Raw genomic sequence first — 21143 nt, 5'->3', positions numbered from 1 at the left:
GAGCCAAGGACGAGGCGGGAGAGGCAGGGATCCCCGTGCACCACCATCACCATCCTCCTCCTCCTCCGGCTTTCCCTTTTTTCTCTCTCTCTCCCTCTTGATCCCTTGCTTCCTTCTCCCCCTTTCCCCCCTCTACTCCGTGCTCCTCGCCTACCGGATCGCGCCTGGACCTTTTTTTTTTTGTGCGTTAGGGATCCGGCTACTACTGTATAAAGAGGATCCCGGAGGGGAATTGGATTCCGGGAGGAAAAATCGCCGCTTGCTCCGGACTTTCTGTCCTTGGGGTGGGGGGAGAAGAGAGAGAGAGAGAGAGGGAGGGGTGGTGGAAGGAAAGGTGCGGGATCTTTTTTGGGGGGGATTTCCTGGCGGATTTGGAAAGCTGGCAGTCCGCGCTGAAGGGAATCCCGGGGGTGGGTGGGTGGGGGCAAAACAGCAAAAAAACAAAACAAAACGGTGAAAAGGGGCAAGAGTCGAGTTTGGAAGGGCCGGATAAACTCGGTTTGCGTTGCGAGGGGGTGAGGGGATCGCTATCCGGATCGACTTTTGACTTTCCCGTCGATCAGACTCGGGAGATCTCGCCGAGTGGACGCGCGCTTGAGAATAGGAGAGGGAAAGCCGAATCCGGAGAGCTGCTTTGCAAAAAGGACGCTGGTTGTAGTGATGTCGGGAGATGCGACCATTGTTGTCTGGGATTAAAGGTTCCTAGCTCTTCAATTGCTCTGGGCAACCCCCTTGGAGATCCCCCGGATCTACTGTACTGTAGATCCCTTGATCATCTTCTGCACTCTCTCCGTTTGACTCTCACAAAGGGCTCTTTCCAAGACTTCGGTCACTAACTAGCACGTTAACCATGACCAAAGTCAACTCTACTCACTGGTAAAGACCAAGTGGATTCCTCCGATCCGGGAGGAACCAGTAGTGTTTTTTTGCCACAAAGCAGGTTTGTGGTGGGCTGCCGTTATCAACTTGGTGCCCACCCACCCCCCAGGCTGCGGTCTGGAAGTTGAAATCCAGCATCGCAAAAAGAGGTCCTAAGTTGAACAAAGGGATAGTAAATAGTAAGGATGAGCAAATCAGTTTCCAAACGGCTCAGAATCTAGTTTTTCCAATAATTCACTAAGAGGTCTCCAAAGGGGTGTAAAATAGTAAATAAAGGTGGGCAAAGCAGTTTTGAAATTGCGGAAAATATAGTTTTTCCAACAATTTACTCCTGTTGCATGTGACTCTAAGCGGCTTACTCTCCAGGGACGGTAATTAAAAAATGACAAAATGGGACACCTGCTTCCTAAGGAGAGGACAGATATGTATATAATTTGCATTTTATTAAAGCAAAAAAAAAAAATTAGTCAAAATCAATGCCTGCAGGTGTTTTCCTGAATGCTTCTTTAAACAGCTCACCTGTGCCTTTTTCCAAGGCAGGTAGAATTCAACCTGTGACGGCAATTGGGAGCAGAATTTCCGTTGTTAAGCAAGGAGGTTGTGAGTCGCACCTGATTTTGTGACTTCTTTTGCCATGGTGGCTAAGCAGACCACTGGAGTTGTCAACTGAATTGTGCGATCATTAAACAAATCCTCTTTCCCCATTGACTTCGCTGGTGGGAAGCTGGCTGGGAAGGTCGCAGATGGTGACCACGTGACCCCAGGATGCTGCAACCCAGGTAGTCCTCGACTTACAACAGTTCATTTAGTGACCGCTCAAAGTTACAACGGCACTGAAAAAAAGTGACATGGCCATTTTTCACACGTCCCTTGCAGCATCCGCCATGATCAAAATTCAGATGCTTGGCAACTGGCTCGTATTTATGATGGTTGCAGGGTCCCAGTGTGTGTGTGTGTGTCTTGTGATCCCCTTTTGTAACCTGACAAGCAAAGTCAAGCTGGATCCACTTAACAGCCGTGTCAGTAACTTAACAGCTGCAGTGATTCACTTAACAACTGGCAAGAAAGGTGTGTAAAATGGGGCAAAATTCCCTTAATGAATATCTCCCTTAGCAACAGAAATTTTGAGCTCGATTGTGGTCATAAGTCGAGGACTATCTGTACATATGGGTTGCCAAGCACCCCAATTTTGATCCCTCGACTGTGAGACGCTACAACGATTGCAAGTGCAAGGATGATCAGCAAGATGTAAAAAAAGATGTTGAGACTCTAGAAGGAGTGCAGAGAAGATCAACAAAGATGATTAGGGGACTGCAGGCTAAAACGTATAAGGAACGGTTGCTGGAATTGGGCATGTTTAGTTTAATAAAAAGAAGGACCAGGGGTGACATAATAGCAGTATTTCAGTAGCTCAGGGGCTGCCACAAAGAAGAGGGAGTCAAGCTATTCTCCAAAGCGCCTGAGGGCAGGACAAGAAGCAACCTAGAACTAAGGAGAAACTTCCTGACAGAACAATTAACCAGTGGAACAACCTGCCTCCAGCAGCGGTGAATGCTCCAACACTGGAAGTTTTTAAGAAGAGACTGGACAGCCATTTGTCCAAAATGGTATAGGGCTTCCTGCCTGAGCAGGGGGTTGGACTAGATGACCTCCAAGGTCCCTTCCAACTTTATTATTATTATTTCTTTTTTTTGATGCTGTTGCCACTTCAAACAGTCACCAAGTGAATGGTTGTTAAATTGAGAATTGCCTGTAAGGGAGCCTTTCTGTTATTAATAACTCAGGCAGAATATGCTTGTTTTTAAATATCTGGTGCTACTCCTGAATACAGAAGCAGGCCGTGGTGTTGAAATCACAAGTGCGATGTGGAGGTTTAAAGTGCGGTGATGAGATATTTTCAGGGGGTCCATTTCTACTCTTTGGCACGGTGACGTTGGAAATTATATATTATCGCTACAACCTTTATTTATTTGTACTCATAATCCATCCCAGTTTGATTGACCCTGGGGGATGTTCCAGTGGTGGGATTCAAATATGTGAACAACCGGTTCTCTGTGTGGATGCCGCTTCCGGAAGTCCATTCTGGGCCTGGGCAACAAAAAATGAGCTACCGTTTCTGCGCGAACTGAGTGAATCCCACCACTGGGATATTCTTGAGCAAAGCAGGTCTTAAAAGCAATATTGTGGAGGATATCGAGTGACAATAAAAGATGGATTTCCCAAGATGTCCTAAGGCAGGGGTTGGCAACCCTGGCTCTTTATGACTTGTGGACTTCAACTCCCAGAATTCCTGAGCCAGCCATGCTGAGGGGAAAGGGAGAGGTTTCCAAGCTGAGCCATGCTGGCTCAGGAATTCTGGGAGTTGAAGTCCACGAGTCATAAAAGAGCCAAGGTGGCCTACCCCTGACCTAGCCAATGTAGACAAATGAAGGAATGTTTAGTCCAATGTTTTAAGAGCTATATCCCCCACTTCCTTTTTAAGGAAAAACTTACAAGTTGCCAACCCATGTCCTAAGGCCTGAAAAGCTATTAAATCAGGCAATTTTCGACTGTAGGCTATAAATAGTATAGGAGATCTATGGAGGTCCTTGATGCTCTCTGAGCTTGGTTTTTCTTGCAGACATTTCATTACCAAACTAGGTAACGTCATCCGAGGTTGATCTGTTGGAACTGCAGGTTTTCTATTGGTGCCCATCTTTGTGGGTTTTGATCTTTGCAGCAAGGGTTCCCCCCCCCCGACCCAGTGTTTCCTATGCTGACGGGAATTCTGGGAGTTGAAGTCCACACATCGTACAGTTGTCAAGGTTGAGAAACATTGTTCTAATCTGTACATTTTTGTCTGCACCTTTTCCAGCTGTGAACTTCGTAAGAATGTTCAGAAAATGTCAGATTTCGGCATAAGAGCCTGCGTGCAGGGTATGTAAACGAGGTAAGTTCCCATTACAAATGGGCTGAACTGCACTGCAAGGACTGACACACTCTCGCTTATTGTTTAGCAGCTTTTTGCACGTTAGTTATAAGAACCTGAAAAAAGCTGTGTTGGACTAGGCCACAAGCTGGTCAAATTCGGGGCTGTGTGTTATCCAGTGGATGGGTTCCTATAACATACTTCCCCTGGTTACCCATTAACTGGGATTAAAACAGAGATTAGCCTGTCCTGCAAATGCAGATGGTAGGTGTCCATCCTTCCATCCATATCTATCTATCGTTGATAGGGCTTGCAACTTGGGCGTCCTCCTGTATTCACGGCTCAATTTTGAAGATCACATAGGAGCCGTGACCAGGGGGGCTTTTGCTCTGGTGCGCCAGTTGCGACCCTACCTGCACTGAGATGCTCTATGCACAGTCACTCATGCGCTTGTGACCTCCCGTTTAGACTACTGCAACGCTCTCTACATGGGGCTGCCCTTGACCACTCGGAGGCTTCAGCTGGTGCAGAATGCGGCCGTGCGAGTTGTGATGGGGGTTTCCCGACACTCCCATGTAACACCTCTACTCCGCAAGCTGCATTGGCTTCCGGTTGCCCTCCAGGTGAGATTCAAGGTGCTGGTGATGACCTATAAAGCCCTAAATGGCTTGGGTCCGGGATATTTGAGGGAACACCTGCTGCCGGCATCAAGCTCCCTTCGTCCTGTGCGCTCCCACAGGGAGGGCCTTCTCAGAGTGCCGCCAGTTAAAGATTGCCGGCGGGTAACACCCAGGGGGAGGGCCTTCTCTGTGGGTGCGCCTGCCCTCTGGAACCAGCTGCCTGCGGAGCTTAGGACTGCCCCCGACCTTCGTTCATTTCGCCGGGACCTGAAGACCTGGCTCTTCGAGCTTTCCAGCCCAGGCTGAGAGTTTTTTAATTGAGGTTTTTTATATTTTTTTCAGGGATTAAATTTAATCTTTTTGTTTTTAATTTTTGTATCAATGTTTTAAGTACCCTGTAAACTGCCCTGAGTCCTTTGGGAAAGGGCGGTATATAAATTCAATTAAATAAATAAATAAATAAATAAATAAATAAATAAATAAATAAATAAATAAATAAATAAATCTATCTATCTATCTATCTATCTATCTATCTATCTATCTATCTATCTATCTATCTATCTATCTATCTAATATCTAGCATCTATATCTTTCCTTCCATCCGTCTATATCTATCTATATCTATCTATCATCTATCTATCTATCTATCTATCTATCTATCTATCTATCTATCTATCTATCTATCTATCAATCTAACAGTAGACCTCAACATATGACCACGTTGAGCCCAAAATTTCTGTTGCTGAGAGGGTTGTTAAGTGAGTTTTGCCCATTGTATGACCTTTGTTGTCACAGCTGTTAAATGAAACACTGCAGTCATAAATATGAGTCAGTTGTCAAGTGGTTGGATTTTGATCCCATGAACATGGGGATATTGCAACCGCTGTAAGTGGAAAAAACCTTCGTAAGTCACTTTTTTTAGTGCTGTTGTAACTTCTAAATACATTGTTGTAGGTCAAGGACTCTGTCTCTCTGTATCTATCTATCTCTATCTATCTATCTATCTATCTATCTATCTATCTATCTATCTATCTATCATCTATCTATCTATCTATCTATCTATCTATCTATCTATCTATCTATCTCTATCTATCTATCTATTATCTATCTATCTATCTATCTATCTATCTATCTATCTATCTATCTATCTATCTATCTATCTATCTATCTATCTATCATCTATAATGTCCATATACCTTGCAATTTCTTTGTTGTCCTGGTAGGTCAGCTCATTCCTTTGGGAAATTGAGCGGGGAATGAGTTGTAACACATTAGGTGAAGCCATGTTTTTCAGAGAAAATGTCCCTGGTTTGACCCAAGCAGCTATGCACATGGGGTTGAGAAAGGAGTTGCTAAGTCTATCACAACTTTTTGAGCAGCACTGCAAAAAGTTGGTCAGGACGGGAAAAGGTGGCATGCAGTTATTCAGTTGAAGAGACTTATCTGTACCTCATGGCTGAACCTGTGGGGTCCTTGGTGCTCTCTGAGCTTGGTATTTTCTTGCAGACATTTCATTGCCCAACTAGGTAGCGTCATCAGTGCGAGGGAGATGGGGTTTGTTCCTTGTTTATATACAGGAGCTTTGCCCTGCTTATGCTGGCGAGGGCCTGGCTTTCTCTTTGAGAGTTCCTTGATTAGGATATTGCTTTCTGCTTGATGTTTGTCCCCTTAGTCCCAACCTTGGCGACTTTTAAGATGTGTGGACTTCAATTCCCAGAATTCCCCAGCCAGCCTTGCAGTGTTGAATTCTTTTCCTCCTTCTGGGAGGAGGGGGCTTCGTGGTATCCGCAGCAGAACATCCAGATTCAGCCATAGTTTCATTCCATACAACATTAACCTTGTGAACTCTCAATCTTCTTCCTTCCGTTATATATTCAAGATGGACAGTACGTAATATTTTATTGTTATGCACATGTAGGGGTGTGGGTCTATATACGTATGTTGTATATGGTATGTTTTAGGTGTGTGTCACGTACGTGTTCCACTTTGAAAGCAGGCAACTAAATTTCATTTCTGATGTGTGCCGTTGTGCCCACAGTAAAAAAAAATGACAATAAAGGTTATCTTATCTTCTTTCCAACAGGGATTTGGGGGTGACTAAATTGGCGAGGAATTCTTAGTCCCCTCTCCTTCTGCTTTTGTTCCCAGTCTTCAGGTAAAAGGCCTTTTCATCAATCCCTGATTTAATTCGTTTGGAGACTCGGTGTGCACTTTTGAGACAAAGTCTCCCCCCACTTTCCCCCCCTCTCACTCTCGTTTCTGGGGGGGGGAAAACAGACCAGTTGCCAAGTCAAAGTCCTTTGCTTCTTGAACCTCTTGCATTTGCACAGAGAGAGAAAGAGAGAGAGGCGGCCATTTGCAAGCCTCTTCCCGGGATGTCTGCAAAACGCGGATCGACTCCAACCCTTCAGTTCCAAGGATCCACAGAGCAGGGAGCCCCCCGAGGAGCAAAAATGGAAGAAGAGGAATCCGAAACGCCGGATCCAGTGGAGAGGTGGAGGGGCAAAGCTGCGGCCTCTCGCCGTTCTCGAGAAAAAAACGAAAGGCTCCACAAAGCGAGGACAGCCCAACAGAAAGAGCATCACAACGCCGCGCGTTCCCCTCGTTCGGGGTGGAGGAATCTACTGCGCCCCGCGGACTTAGAAGCCCGGCAGAGATTCTCTCCCTCCGCTGAGGGGCCGGCAGTGACCCGCCTCTGGCCCAAGGGTGGCCGGGCCAGCCAGCAGCCTCTAGTCCTCAGCGAGGAAAGCTCAGAGCCCCCTAACATTTTGGACGCGGGAGAGATTGGAGAATCGGGGATGGTCAAGGTGAAGGAAGAAGTTCTGGGCGACGACTCGGCCAGCATGGAGATGAAACGCCAGCGTTTCCGCCACTTCCGCTACCAGGAAGCCGAAGGTCCCCGCGAGGTGTGCAGCCAGCTCTGGTACCTCTGCCACCGGTGGCTGAAGCCGGAGAGGCACACCAAGGAGCAGATCCTGGAGCTGCTGATCCTGGAGCAGTTCCTGGCCATCCTGCCCCCGGAGATCCAGAGCTGGGTGCGAGAACATGAACCAGAGACGTGCTCTCAGGCAGCTTCCTTGGCTGAGGATTTTCTGCAGATGCAGCGGGAAGTGGAGAGGAAAGAACAGCAAGTAAGAACGTAATTTGGGGAGGGGAAGATGTAGAGCAGGGTACTTGAGAAGAGTCCTTCTAGATTTCCCCTCCCCCTCCCCATTAAATCCTGGGTCACAGTCTCCAGAGGCGCTCCGGAAAAACCCAGTTGGCACCTGCCGAGTTCTGTCGTTGTTCCTGAGCAATTTGGGATTTATTTATTTATTTAGCAGAGGCGAGGCGGGGAACTATGGTCTCTTTGTGTCTGGTGGACTTCAACTCCCAGAATTCCTGAGCCAGTCATACAAGGGCCATAGTGCCCCGCCCCTGATTTAGAGCAATGCTTCTCAACCTTGGCACCTTTGAGATGCGTGGACTTCAACTCCCAGAATTCCCCAGCCAGCAGTTGCTGGCTGGGGAATTCTGGGAGTTGAAGTCCACGCATCTCAAAGGCGTCAAGGTTGAGAAACGCCAGTTTAGAGCAGGAGTCCCCAATGTCTGCGTGGCAGTCGTGAGGCGTTCAAAACCGGGCTGCAGAAATGCCGGGTCAGCGCGCACTCATCCCCACTTGCTCGAGCAGCGGGCGCAGAGCGCGTGTAGGCCCTCTCTCCGTTTGTGTGAGCGGTAGGTGGGTGTGCACATCACTCGTGCGAATGGAGCTGTGCATGCATGCTTGCCGGCCACTCCCCTCCCGCTGATCCATTTAAGCCGGAACGAGTGGAACTCTAAAAATCAAAGTATTTGCTGTATAATTGCCTCCTCGCTCACTGTCAGCGACTATGGTCTGCTTACAAACAATTTTAAAAAACCTAACATAAAAAGAACGTAAGCATTAGCCATCCTCCCCCAGGATGACGACGACAAGCAATGAAACAAGCCACGTGATGGGCTCCATTCTTCTGTGGTTTCCCCAGGCCCATTGGTAAAACCAGGCCTTCGGGACCTTGCGAAAGAGTGTCAAAATGGGGTGGGGGGGGGTCAGTCTATCTGGCCTGGACTGAGGGGTTTTAAGTTTTTAAACTTTGTTTTAATTTGTTGGGCTATTTTAATTAATTTAATTCATTTTAATTCTATTTCTATTTCAACTTTTATATTGTCTTTTAAATTTTGCCCTGTAAACCACCCTGAGTCCTTCGGGAATAGGGCGGTATATAAAACTAATTAAATAAATAAATAAAATAAATATCTGTGGGGATGACATCCCAAAGGGAAGGCACCGGCACGGAGAAGGCCTGCTGGGTCCCATCAGATGTATCTCTTTACAAGAGTGTCTGTGGAGATTCTCAGTCATCCATGTCACGGTTGTCCCAAAGGTGCTTTATCAAAAGGCAACTGGATTTTCTTTGTTTTTCCTCGAAGACGTTTCGCTTCTCATCCGAGAAGCTTCCTCAGTTCTCCTTACGAGAGGGAAGACCCATAATATTCCCTTCCTCCCTGCTCTAGTGGCTCGGGTGGATGTAATTGGATATAATAATTTATAATGATGATGATGATGATGATGATGGAAGGGACCTTGGAGGTCATCTAGTCCAACCCCCTGCTCAGGCAGGAAACCCTATACCATTTCAGACAAATGGTTGTCCAGTCTCTTCTTAAAAACTTAAAAACGTAGCAGAGCGAGCGCCTGTTACTCGTCCCAGCTTCTGCCAACCTAGCAGTTCGAAAGCACGTAAAAATGCAAGTAGAAAAATAGGGACCGCTACGGTTGGAAGGTAACAGCGTTCTGTGCGCCTTTGGTGTCTAGCCATGCCGGCCACATGACCATGGAGACATCCTCGGACAAACGCTGGCTCTTCGGCTTTGAAACGGAGATGAGCATCGGCCCCTAGAGTCAGAAACGACTAGCGCGCATGTGTGGGAGAACCTTTACCTTTACCTCTTTGTGGCAGCCCCTCAAATACTGGAGTACTGCTATCATGTCACCGTTAGTCCTTCTTTTCTCTAGACTAGCCAAACCCAATTCCTGCAACCATTCTTCGTACGTTCCCGATCTTGTTCTGAAACAGGATCTTTGCTATTTCAGGTGCTCGGACTGTTTGAGATGGATAACGCGGATTCTCCAGAAGCCGAGGCTGATCAGCCTCCATCCGTCGCTGTGCCAGAACCTCTTTTCAGAGAAGCCAAGCAAGAAACTGACGAAGAGGAACACAGCAATTTAGGTAACAACTCATTCCCCACTCAATTTCCAAGAGGAATGAGCTGACCTACCAGGACAACAATGAAATCGCAAGGTATAGACATTATAGATAGATAGATAGATAGATAGATAGATAGATAGATAGATAGATAGATAGATAGATAGATAGATAGATAAGATAGACAGACAGACAGACAGACAGACAGACAGACAAAATATAGATAGATAGATAATAGACAAATATATTTCTTAGGCAGAAAAAGAGATGATAGATGATAGAGATGAAAGGTAGGTAGGTAGAGATAGATATGAATGGATGATAGATGACGTAGATCAGACATGTCAAACTCGCGATGTCATGTGACATCGCGCAACATATCAGAGCTTTTTTCCCATTGCCCGCAACAAGGTGGGCGTGGTTTCCGGATGATGCGTCCAGCCTGCAGGCTGCCAGTTTGACACCCCTGACATAGATAGATAGACAGACAGACACAGACACAGACAGACAAAAGATAGGTAGATAGATAGATAGAGACAGAGATAGATAGATAGATAGATAGATAGATAGATAGATAGATAGATATAGAGAGAGAGAGATGATAGATAGATAGATAGATAGATAGATAGATAGATAGATAGATAGATGATAGATAGATACATAGATACATAGATAGATACATAGATAGATAGATACATAGATAGATACATAGATAGATAGAGATAGACAGACAGATATTTCTTACGTAGGCAGAGAAAGAGATGATAGATGATAGAGATGAAAGGTAGGTAAGTAGATAGATAGATAGATAGATAGATAGATAGATAGATAGATAGATAGATAGGAGAGATAGACAGACAGACAGACAGACAGATAGATAGATAGATAGATAGATAGATAGATAGATAGATAGATAGATAGATAGATAGATAGATAGATAGATAGATAGATAGATAGGAGAGAGACAGACAGAGATAGATAGATAGATAGATAGATAGATAGATAGATAGATAGATAGATAGATAGATAGATAGATAGATAGATAGATACAGACAGACAGACAGATATTTCTTACGTAGGCAGAGAAAGAGATGATAGATGATAGAGATGAAAGGTAGGTAAGTAGATAGATAGATAGATAGATAGATAGATAGGAGAGATAGATAGACAGACAGACAGACAGATAGATAGGAGAGATAGACAGACAGACAGACAGATAGATAGATAGGAGAGATAGACAGACAGACAGACAGACAGACAGACAGACAGATAGATAGATAGATAGATAGATAGATAGATAGATGATAGGAGAGAGAGATGCTGTATATTATGAATAATATATATAAAGCTATAAAACACTCAGCAGCATATAAATCCGAGAAATAACATGAGCTGACGGCCTCTTTTGCCTTCTTCCTTGGCTTGTGGCTTGTGACAGGAGCTCTCAGGCAGGTGGAGCCACGGAGGGGGCCCCCTCTCCCCCTCTACCCGGAAGAGGGCAGCTCGGATGACGAAGGCCTGCTGGACCTGGTCTACGCCACCAACCTCGAGCTCCACAGCCGACGGCCTCCACGTCGGACCCGCCTCATCCGGATGCGCACCCACGAGCTCCAGGTGTCGGATGAGGAGTGCCTGACCCGCTTCCGGCTGGACCGCCAGGCCATCCAGGACCTGTGCACTCTCCTGGCCCCGTACCTGGACGGGGCCTCCGCCAGTCGCCGGCACATCCCGACGTTACAGAAGGTCCTGATAGCCCTGCAGGTCCTGGGCACTGGCTCCTTCCAGAGAATGACGGGAGATAACTTGCGGGTGTCCCAATCCTCCGTCAGCCGTTGCTTGGATGCCTTCCTGGAGGCCATGTTGCGCCACGTTCACGAGCACATCACTTTTCCCACCACCGACTCGGAGCTGCGACGGACCAGGGAAGCGTTCTTCGACATCGCGGGGTTCCCCAACGTCATTGGGATTGTGGACTGCACCCACGTGCCTATCATAGCCCCTGCAGACATGCCGGCGCTGTACCGAAATTGCCACAACTTCCACAGCCTCAACGTGCAGGCCACTTGCGACGCGTCGGGTTGCTTCACCCACGTCTTGGCCAAGTTCCCCGGGAGCGTCCACGACGCTCGGATCTTCCAGCTCTCCCAGTTGCAAAGGCTGCTGGAGTCGTGGCCGGAAGGGAAGGGGTGGCTTCTGGGTAAGCCCCTCCTGGGGGGTGGGGAGAGGGTGAGATGTCCATTTTGAAGCGGGGACGGTTGGGACGTGGGAAGGGTGGATCCCCCAGAGTGCAAGCAGTCCTTGATGTCTCTGGAGGTTCTGAGTCATCCAGATCACGGTTGTCCCAAAGGTGCTTTTTTCAAGAGGCAACTGGAATTTCTTTGTTTTTTTCCTTGAAGACGTTTCGCTTGTCATCCAAGAAGCTTCTTCAGCTCTGACTGGATGGTGGGGAATGGAAGGATGGCAGGAATAGCCAACACTCCAGAAGATAGGCTTACGATACAGAAGGATCTTGACAGTCTTGAACACTGGGTGCTGTCTAACAAAATGAAATTCAGTGGTGAAAAAAGTAAGATTCTACGTTTAGGCAAGAAAAACCAAATGCACAGGTATAGTATAAGTTGGGGGTAGGCAACCTCGGCTCTTTCATGACTCATGGACTTCAATTCCCAGAATTCAGGAATTCTGGGAATTGAAGTCCATGAGTCATAAAAGAGCCGAGGTTACCGACCCCTGGTATAGGTGGTACCTTGCTCAATAGTAGCAACTGCGAGAGGGATCTCAGAGTCCTAGTGGACAATCACTTAAACGTGAGCCAGCAGTGTGATGCAGTGGCCAAAAAAAAGCCAACATAGTGCTAGGTTGCATTAACAAAGGGATAGAATCAAGATCACGTGACGTGTTGATACCACTTTATAAGACCTTGGAATACTGCATCCAGTTTTGGTCACCACGATGTAAAAAGAGTACAGACAAGAGTAACAAAGATGATCAGGGGACTGGAGGCTAAAACATAAGGAATGGTTGCTGGAATTGGGTATGTCTAGTTTAATGAAGAGAAGGACACGTGTGTGTGTGTGTGTGTGTGTGTGTGTGTGTGTGTGTGTGTGTGTGTGAGAGAGAGAGAGAGAGAGAGAGAGAGAGAGAGAGAGACATGATAGCAGTCTTCCAGTATCTCGGCTTGCCACAAAGAAGAGGGAGTCAAGCTGTTCTCCAAAGCACCTGAAAGCAGGACAAGAAGCAACAGATGGAAACTAGTCAAGGAGAGAAGCAACCTAGAACTAAGGAGAAACTTCCTGACAGTTGGAACAATTAACCAGTGGAACAACCTGCCTCTAGAAGCGGCGAATGCGCCAGCACTGGAAGTTTTTAAGAAGAGACTGGACAGCCATTTGTCTGAAATGGTATAGGGTTTCCTGCCTGACCAGGGGGTTGGACTAGATGACCTCCAGGGTCCCTTCCAACAACATCATCCTAATAATATTTATTTATTTATTTTATTATTCTCCTCGCAAATAAGAGTATAAAAGAATGCAAATGACCAGCTGTCTGCAAGGAGTTTAAATTGCCCTGTTCACCGCCCTGAGTCCTTCGGGAGAAGGGCGGTATACAAATTAAATAAATAAATAAATAAATAAATAAATCCTTCCATTTCCCCACCCTCCAGTCAGAGCTGAAGAAGCTTCTCGGATGAGAGGCGAAACGTCTTCGAGGAAAAACGAAGAAAGTCCAGCTGCCTCTTGAAAAAAAGCACCTTTGGGACAAGCTGGCCTTGACTTATGAGCTTGCCGAAACAGGCATTGTAAAGCCAAGTGTGCTGTACCTTTTAATGCAAGTGGTCCTCAACTTAAGACCACAATTGAGGCCCAAACCCCTCTTGCTAAGTAAGACAGTTGTTATGCGAGCTTTGCCCCATTTTTCGACCTGTCTTGCCACAGTTGTTAAGTGAGCCCTGCAGTTGTTGAATTAGTCACGGGGCTAATCTGGGCTTCCCCCTTGACTTCGCTGATCAGAAGGTCACAAAAGGGGGCTCACGTGAGCCTGGGAACACTGCGACCGTCATAAATAGGAGTCGGTTGCCAAGCATCTGATCACATGACCCTAGGGATGATGCAATGGCCTATTGTGGCTTGACTTATGGCCACCACATTCCTGTTAGTAAGCGAGACAGTGGCTAAGTGAGTTTCGCCCCATTTTACAGCCTTTCTTGCCACCGTTGTTAAAGTTGAATCCCTGCGGTTGTTAAGTTAGTCACCCGGTTGTTAAGTGGAGCCTTGGTGGAGCAGTGGGCTAATGCCTCCTTAAGTAACACCAGCTGCCTGCAATTAGTGCAGGTTCGCATCCCACCAGGCTCAAGGTTGACTCAGCCTTCCATCCTTCCGAGGTAGGTAAAATGAGGACCCAGATTGTTGGGGGCAATTAAGCTGACTTTGTAATAATGCCGCTTGGGGTGTGTGTGTGAAAGCCCTAACAAGCAGGCATGTACATAGAATGAAGGCTACTGTTAAGCTTGTAAGCCGCCCTGAGTCTTCGGAGAAGGGCGGGATATAAATGGAATTAAAATAAAATAAATAAATAAAATAAAAATCTGGCTTCCCCCATTAACTCTGCTTGTCAGAAGGTCAGAAAAGGGGATCGCGTGGTATCACCCCAGGACACCGCAACCGTCATAAATACGAGTCAGTTGCCAAGCGGCCGAATTTTGATCATGTCACCACGGGGGATGCTGCAGGAGTTATATAAGTGTGAAAAATGTCATAAGTCTGTTTTTCGGCACTATCGAAAGGTCAAAATGGTCACTAAATGACCTGTCCTAACTCGAGGACTACCTGAACTCTTGTCTGCTGACACTTGCTCCCTCTCTTCCACAGGCGACTCTGGGTATCCTTTGCGCCCTTTCCTCATGACCCCGCACCCCGACGACGGCCCCGAGCCGGTGGCGCGCTACAACGCCACCCACAAGACGACGCGGATGGTGGTGGAGACGGCCTTCGGCCAGCTCAAGATGAGGTTCCGCTGCCTTCACTCCACTGGGGGGCGCTTGATGCTCCGCCCGGAGAAGGTGGCAAAGGTTTTTGTCGTCTGCGCCATGCTTCACAACATGGCCTTGAGACGCCAGCTGCCTATCATCAATGGAGGACAAGGGGTGGACACTGAGGTCCCCGTGCCTCCGTACCTGGAGACCGACAACATGGTAGAGCAAGATCCTCAAGGCGTGGAAGTCCGGGATCAGATCATTAGCACTTATTTCTCGCAATAAATAAGCTTTCGGTAGATGGTCTGCATGTTGGCTAGTCTCTTCTTCTTCCCTAAAGGACGTAGTGGGGGCTGTGAGAGGAGACATGGGGTTGTGTGATCGCGCAATTGCCTCTCCGTCCCTGCAAGATCTCCTGAAAGGTGCTGTGTATGCCTAATACAATTTTCTTAGGGTGTCTGGAAATCATCCAGGTCGTGGTTGTCCCAAAGATGCTTTTTCAAAGAGGCAACTGGATTTTCTTTGTTTTTCTTTGAAGGGGTTTTGCTTCTCATCCAAGAAGCTTCTTCAACTCCGACACGATGGTGGGGAACGGAAGGATTTATACTCCTTGCAGACAGCTGGTCATTTGCATTCTTTTGAGAGTCGTTGAGGCCACTTGGAGATTTATCTGTGTCCTCAGGGTCACTTGAGTAATGTAAACAATAAGTGAGATGCAGTGAGTAGAGCCTGTTACTCGTCCCAGCTTCTGCCAACCTAGCAGTTCGAAAGCACGTCAAAATGCAAGTAGAAAAATAGGGACCACTATGGTGGGAAGGTAACAGTGTTCCGTGCGCCTTTGGCGTCTGGTCATGCCGGCCACATGACCACGGAGACGTCCTCGGACAAGCACTGGCTCTTCGGCTTTGAAACGGAGATGAGCACCGGCCTCTAGAGTTGGAAACAACTAGCACGCATGTGCGGCGGAACCTTTACCTTTTTAGTGAGTAGAGAGATGCAAGCAACGCAAACTCATGCCCAACAGCCTCCACCTGACCTCCACAGTGAAGGGACACGGGGCACAAAAACATCCTGCAGCCAAGAAGACTCCACACCCATTTGCCCTACTCGGGTGACCCTGAAGACACAGATCAACCTCCCAAGTGGCCTGAACGATTTTCTAAAAGGATGCAAATGACCGACTGTCTGCAAGAAGTATAAATCCTTCCCTTCCCCACCATCCTAGTCAAGAGCTGAAGAAGCTTCTTGGATGAGAAGCGAAACATCTTCAAAATGAAAACAAAAAAAACCCCACCAAGAACGTCCAGTGGCCTCCTGAAAAAGCACCTTTGGGACAATTTTCTTAGGAGTAGGTTGGGGCTGATGGGAGTTGATCTCATAAGCTGGTGATCTCGGGCGTGGGGTCTGTTTTGTGGTACAGAATGTAGAGGCAGAGAGCTGAATATCATGCTTTTCAGGATTTCATTGGACAAAGCTCAGAAGAGATTGGAAGAAAGGAAAGTGAAAGTTCAACAAATCTAATTTACAAATGTTCACAGAATGTAAGTATTGAACGAGATGTTCAAATCATCTAATTAAGAGTTTCTCAGACTTGGGAACTTTTAAGATGCGTGGACTTCGACTCCCACAATTCCCCAGCCAGCCTGGGGAATTCTGGGAGTCGAAGTCCACGCATCTTAAAATTCTCAAGTTTGAGAAACTCTCTTCTAAAGAAACAATCAACCTTGTGTTCAATGGTCAGGCCTTAACCCAAACATTACAGCATCCCTTTCCATCTGGGGCCCATCATCCCCAACCGCAAACCTATCGTACTGCTACTGGTTGTGCTAGATGTGGATGATGGGTGCTGCGGCTCAGCACTGTGGGATGGGTGTAAAAAACAGGCGTGCAGATTCCACAGGTATTAAATTTGTTTTCATTCACCAGAAGATCATTGGTATCTAATGCACAAGATATTGATGGCAAGGTGATTGGTCTGTAGTTTCCTGGATCCAGTCCCCCCAACCTTTTTTTTTTTAAAGACTGGAATCACATCCGCTCTTTTCCAATCCTCTCCAGGAGTTCTAAAATATTTAAGTTGGTGGTTACAAGATCACATTTGCCGCTTCCTTCAGTGCCCAAGGTATAAAGGTCCCAGAGATTTAAACTCATCCAAAATGGATAGGACAATAGGCCTTTCGTTGCCTATTTTGATCTGCACTCCTGTCTCCTCTGGTGCTGCTTTCAATATGCTGGACTAATTTTTTCCTTTTATGTAAAGAGAGATAAGGGACGCGGTGGCTCAGTGGGTTAGGACGCTGAGCTTGTCGATCAGAAGGTCGGCAGTTTGGCGGGTCGAATCCTGAGTGCCACGTAACAGAGTGAGCGCCTGTTACTTGTCCCGGCTTCTGCCAACCTAGCAGTTCGAAAGCACGTAAAAATGCAAGTAGAAAAATAGGGACCACTCCAGTGGGAAGGTAACAGCGTTCCGTGCGCCTTTGGCATCTAGTCACGCCCGCCACATGACCACGGAGACGTCCTCGGACAAGCACTGGCTCTTCAGCTTTGAAACGGAGATGAGCACCGGCCCCTAGAGTCGGAAACGACTAGCACGCATGTGCGGGGGAACCTTTACCTTTTAAAGAGAGATAACAGAGAAGGAATTAAGCAGTTCTGCTTCTTCTTTTCCGCCATCACCTTCTTGCCACCTTCTCCATTAGTGGACCTACCATTTCTTTCTTTCCTCTTGTTCCATACATATGGAAAGAAACATTTTTTTTGTTTTATTTTTGGCATTTGTTGAAGATGTTCATTTGTCGTTCATTCTGAATCTTAGCCTTCCTGACTCCATCCTTGCAGATTCGGGCTATTTGCTGGTATTCTGTTCTAGTTATATGCCCCCTCTTTCCATTTCTTATATTTGTCTCTTGTTTTTGGAAGAAAGAATAAAGGGAATAAAGAAAAATCAAAAAGTGTGAGCACAAAATCAGCTAAAGAAAAATAAATCAATGAATATTTGTAGCTCAGGGTTGAAAAGAGGGGTCCTTGGTGCTCTCTGAGCTTGCTTGCTTTCTTGCAGATGTTTCGTTATCCTAACTAGGTAACATCATCAGTGCTAGTAAGGAGTGCTGTTTGCTGTCGGTTTGGCCTGTCTGGCCATCTTGCCCCAGCTGCTGTCCTCCAGATGTTTGGGACTTCAACACCAGAGTGGGAAAGGCTATTATGTTCCAGTGCACAACCAGCTACATTCAATTGGAAAGAATTGGGTGGGGGAGATGGTGCAGGGGGTTCTCTTCATAGAAACCAGTGTTTTTTAACCCTGGCAACTTTTAAGATATGTGGACTTAAATTCCCAGAATTCCCCAGGGAGAACGCTGGGAATTAAAGTCCAGGCATCTTAAAGTTACTAAGGTTAAACACCTCTGATAAAAAGAGATAGGTTGGCTTTGCAATGATTTGTTTGGGAACTGCTGCTTAACCAGAAAAGCAGCTCCTCCTTCAGGGCTGTTTCCGCCAGGCAGGGCCTTCTTGGTGGTGACCTCTCACTTCTGGAACCTTCCACAAAAACAGCTGCAAAATTCCACTGCCCTGCTGGTTTTTTATATATATTTAAATACCTTGGCCTTTACGAGATGCACAAGTGATTGCAACCCCCCTTCCTCCAATAGTTTATCCTCAACAGTCACAAAAAACACAATTAAAGCTGAGCGACCATAATGGGCAAGATGAAGTAGCTACACAGGGGTGTCAAACTCGCAATGTCAGGTGGCGTATTGTGACTTTTTTTACATTGCCGGCAATGGGGTGGGTGCAGTTTCGGCATGACACATCCAGCCCTTGGGCCGGCAGTTTGACACCCCTGCGCTACATTATACTTTTAAGGTAAATAGGTTACCTTTGGGGCCCAAACCTTATCCACATGTCCCCACGGTGTTTAGATTAAAGCACAAGTAGTCCTCAGTTTACGTCCATCCAGCAACCGTTCGGAATTTGGACGGTGCTGAAAAAAAAATGGACGTATGGCTGATCCCACAAGTTGCCGGCATTACAGCCCCGCTTGCGCCACATGCCTGGTTTGCGATTACCACATTGCAAAGAGCCACACTGAGGTATGATCACCGTTTGCGACCTTCCCTGCTGACCTCCCTCAGGCAGAGTCAGTGGGGAAGCCCCAGAGAAGGCAGTCAATCCCCCTGGCTGCTTTGTCTTTGCACTAGGCCAGGGATAGGCAACCTTGGCTCTTTTATGGCTAGTAGACTTCAACTCCCAGAATTCCTGAGCCAGCATAGCTGGTTCAGGAATTCTGGGAGTTGAAGTCCACGAGCCATAAAAGAACCAAGGTTGCCTACCCCTGCATTAGGCCCTCTGCCACTAGACTGGCTGAGCTAACCCTAACCACTGCACCAAGCTGCCTATTGGAAATATCTCCGCTTTGTGTGAAATTCCTCTGCAGTCAGGTTCCTCTCGCCCCCCCCACTTCCTTTTTCTAGATTTACTGGAAATCTCAACGGACATGATTTGGAAATGGCTGCATGTGGATATTCCAGCGTCTTAAGGAGACTGGGGCTCTGCGTGAAACGCTTCTGACAGTCAGGATGCAGGCGGTCCTTGACCTACAACCATTTGCTTAGTGACCATTTGAAGTCACAACGGCATGGGAAAAAACTTATAACTGTTTTTCACACTCATAACCAAGCGGGGCAGAGTCTTCCGCGCAGCCAAGGTTGGGGGAGCGCCAGTGGGAAGAGCCGGGAAGAAGCCCCAAAGTGGATCCCAAGATCCTGGAAGTGTAGCTGGCCAGGTGTTCCCGAGAGAGCAGAGGGAGATGTATGCTGGACCAGTATATAGTCAGCTGGTCCATTATTATAGCTATCTTAGGAATTAAGAACTGTGTTATTTAGCATTTACAGGGTTAATGCTGTTTCCTTAAGAGATGGCTTCTGGGAAATGTAGTCTAGTTGTTAGTTAGTCCTATATCTTATCTAGCCAGTGGGCGGAGTTTCAAAGTTTTATTGCAGGACATGCTGGCTACGTGCCAGGCTGCAAAGCCTTTTGTTTCAACCAACCATTGTGCGCACTTCGAATAGCATCCGTAACAATACTTAGCAATGCTTAGCTGAGATGGAAATACCACTCCTTTTTTACACTACGAGAATGAACAAATATGGACATGAATATGTTAATATGACCGGACGTCTCTACTGCAAAATGTAAGTCTTGGCTTAGAGTTCCTGGACAATAAATATTTGTCCTACAATCATTTTCGTTGAGTTAAACTGTCTGGAATCTGGGACTACAAAGCATTTTAATTCTGGGAACCAGAACAAGGCGGCTTTCCGATGAATCCATGGATGAAAGAAGTCAGAAAAGCCAGGACAGGAAAAGCGACAGGAAACTCCGATGCCCCCCCCTCCATTCCCACATGGAGCCTGACAAAGGATGGAGAGGGAGGGGCTGACCCCGGGGGTCTCTAGGGATGAGGAAAAAAAAAACTGAAGCAGAGTCTGCCAGGAGCCCCCAACTCCTTTACCTGCCCCCCCCCGTGCATTTCCTAACCTATAGATCCCCCCAGATGTTTGGGGGGAGGGGATTTCTCCTCCTCCTCCTCCATGCAAGGTTGTCACATTTAAGCAAACATAATTTCCAAGTTTCTTCTCTTCAATCAACAGGTCCTTCCTCTCTTCCTCACAACTCAGCCAGAATTTCACCTTCCCTCTGGAATCCCTTCTTGTTCCAGGCTCAGAAATGCCTCTGCACAAAACACTTCACCCCATTTCGCTTATAAAGCAAGCGTAGCTGCAAAATATTTCAGTTTCGACTTCCCTGGAAGGGGGGGGCATCGAAGGGGGGGCAGGAGGGAGAGGCTGGGAGCTGCCACAATGCTTTTGGGGCTGGGGCTTCGCTGCCCCAGAGTCAGAGGGCAACCTTAAAACTATGATTCCCTTTTAGCCCAGGAAGTTAGCTAAGCCCTCTCTTAGCATTATCCACCACTGTGGTGAACAAGGCGGGAAAAATGCACTCCGGAGACAATTAACAACAGGCTGCAGGATATTGGAAATGCTTTCATCAAGGCTGCACAGTGGCCTGAAAATTTTTTTAAATAAAATCCCAGGCCAAAAAGGTTATTGTTGTGATTCAGGGTCAGCCTGTGGGTTCGGCAGTTGGGTCGGACGACTCAGAGGAGGGGGGTGTTGAAGACCTTGCTGAGGGGGTTGAAGATTTTGCTGATGAGAGCCCTCAGCCAGGCCCCTCCCACTTGGTCACCACGGAGACCCAGCTGTGTGAGCCTGACAGTGTGGATGAAGATGACCCACAGTTGGCCCTGTTCAAGGACGCCCGACGCAGGAGGCAGTCAATTAGGAGTAAACAGAGGAAGGCAATGGGGCTTCTCGGAAGGAGGCAGAGAGAAGCCACGCCCTGAACTCTATATAAGGGGAATGTGTGGGGAGGGCTGGTTTGCTGAAGGCAACCGCTCGGATGGTTCATGTTTCTTAAAGCTCCGGTTTCTTGGTTTGTGTCTTGTTTGTTTTTGTAGCTATAAATTTGGCAGGCGTAATTCC

At 47.1% G+C, this 21143-nt stretch overlaps 1 protein-coding gene across 6 annotated transcripts in view; it reads left to right on the top strand.

The window, feature by feature from the left end:
• LOC308661812 (uncharacterized protein) overlaps positions 1-14898 on the top strand; it is a 15691-nt gene extending 793 nt beyond the window's left edge. For 2 of the 6 annotated variants that reach the window (XM_081317003.1, XM_081317001.1), the window contains exons 2-6: positions 3734-3808; positions 6556-7538; positions 9521-9656; positions 11071-11829; positions 14501-14898. In XM_081317003.1, the coding sequence (XP_081173129.1) occupies positions 6783-7538; positions 9521-9656; positions 11071-11829; positions 14501-14889 (2040 nt within the window). In that variant the 5' untranslated portion in view covers positions 3734-3808; positions 6556-6782 and the 3' untranslated portion in view covers positions 14890-14898. Of the gene's footprint in view, positions 1-3733; positions 3809-6224; positions 6294-6490; positions 7539-9520; positions 9657-11070; positions 11830-14500 lie in introns of those variants that run through there. The other 4 variants (XM_081317006.1, XM_081317002.1, XM_081317004.1 and 1 more) reach the window with 4 other exon arrangements.
• Positions 14899-21143: the final 6245 nt, after the last annotated feature.

Source organism: Vipera berus, assembly GCF_964194415.1.
Source record: "Vipera berus genome assembly, chromosome: 2".
In the NCBI taxonomy this organism is placed as follows: Eukaryota; Metazoa; Chordata; class Lepidosauria; order Squamata; family Viperidae; genus Vipera; species Vipera berus.
This window is presented reverse-complemented; position numbering and strand designations above follow the sequence as displayed.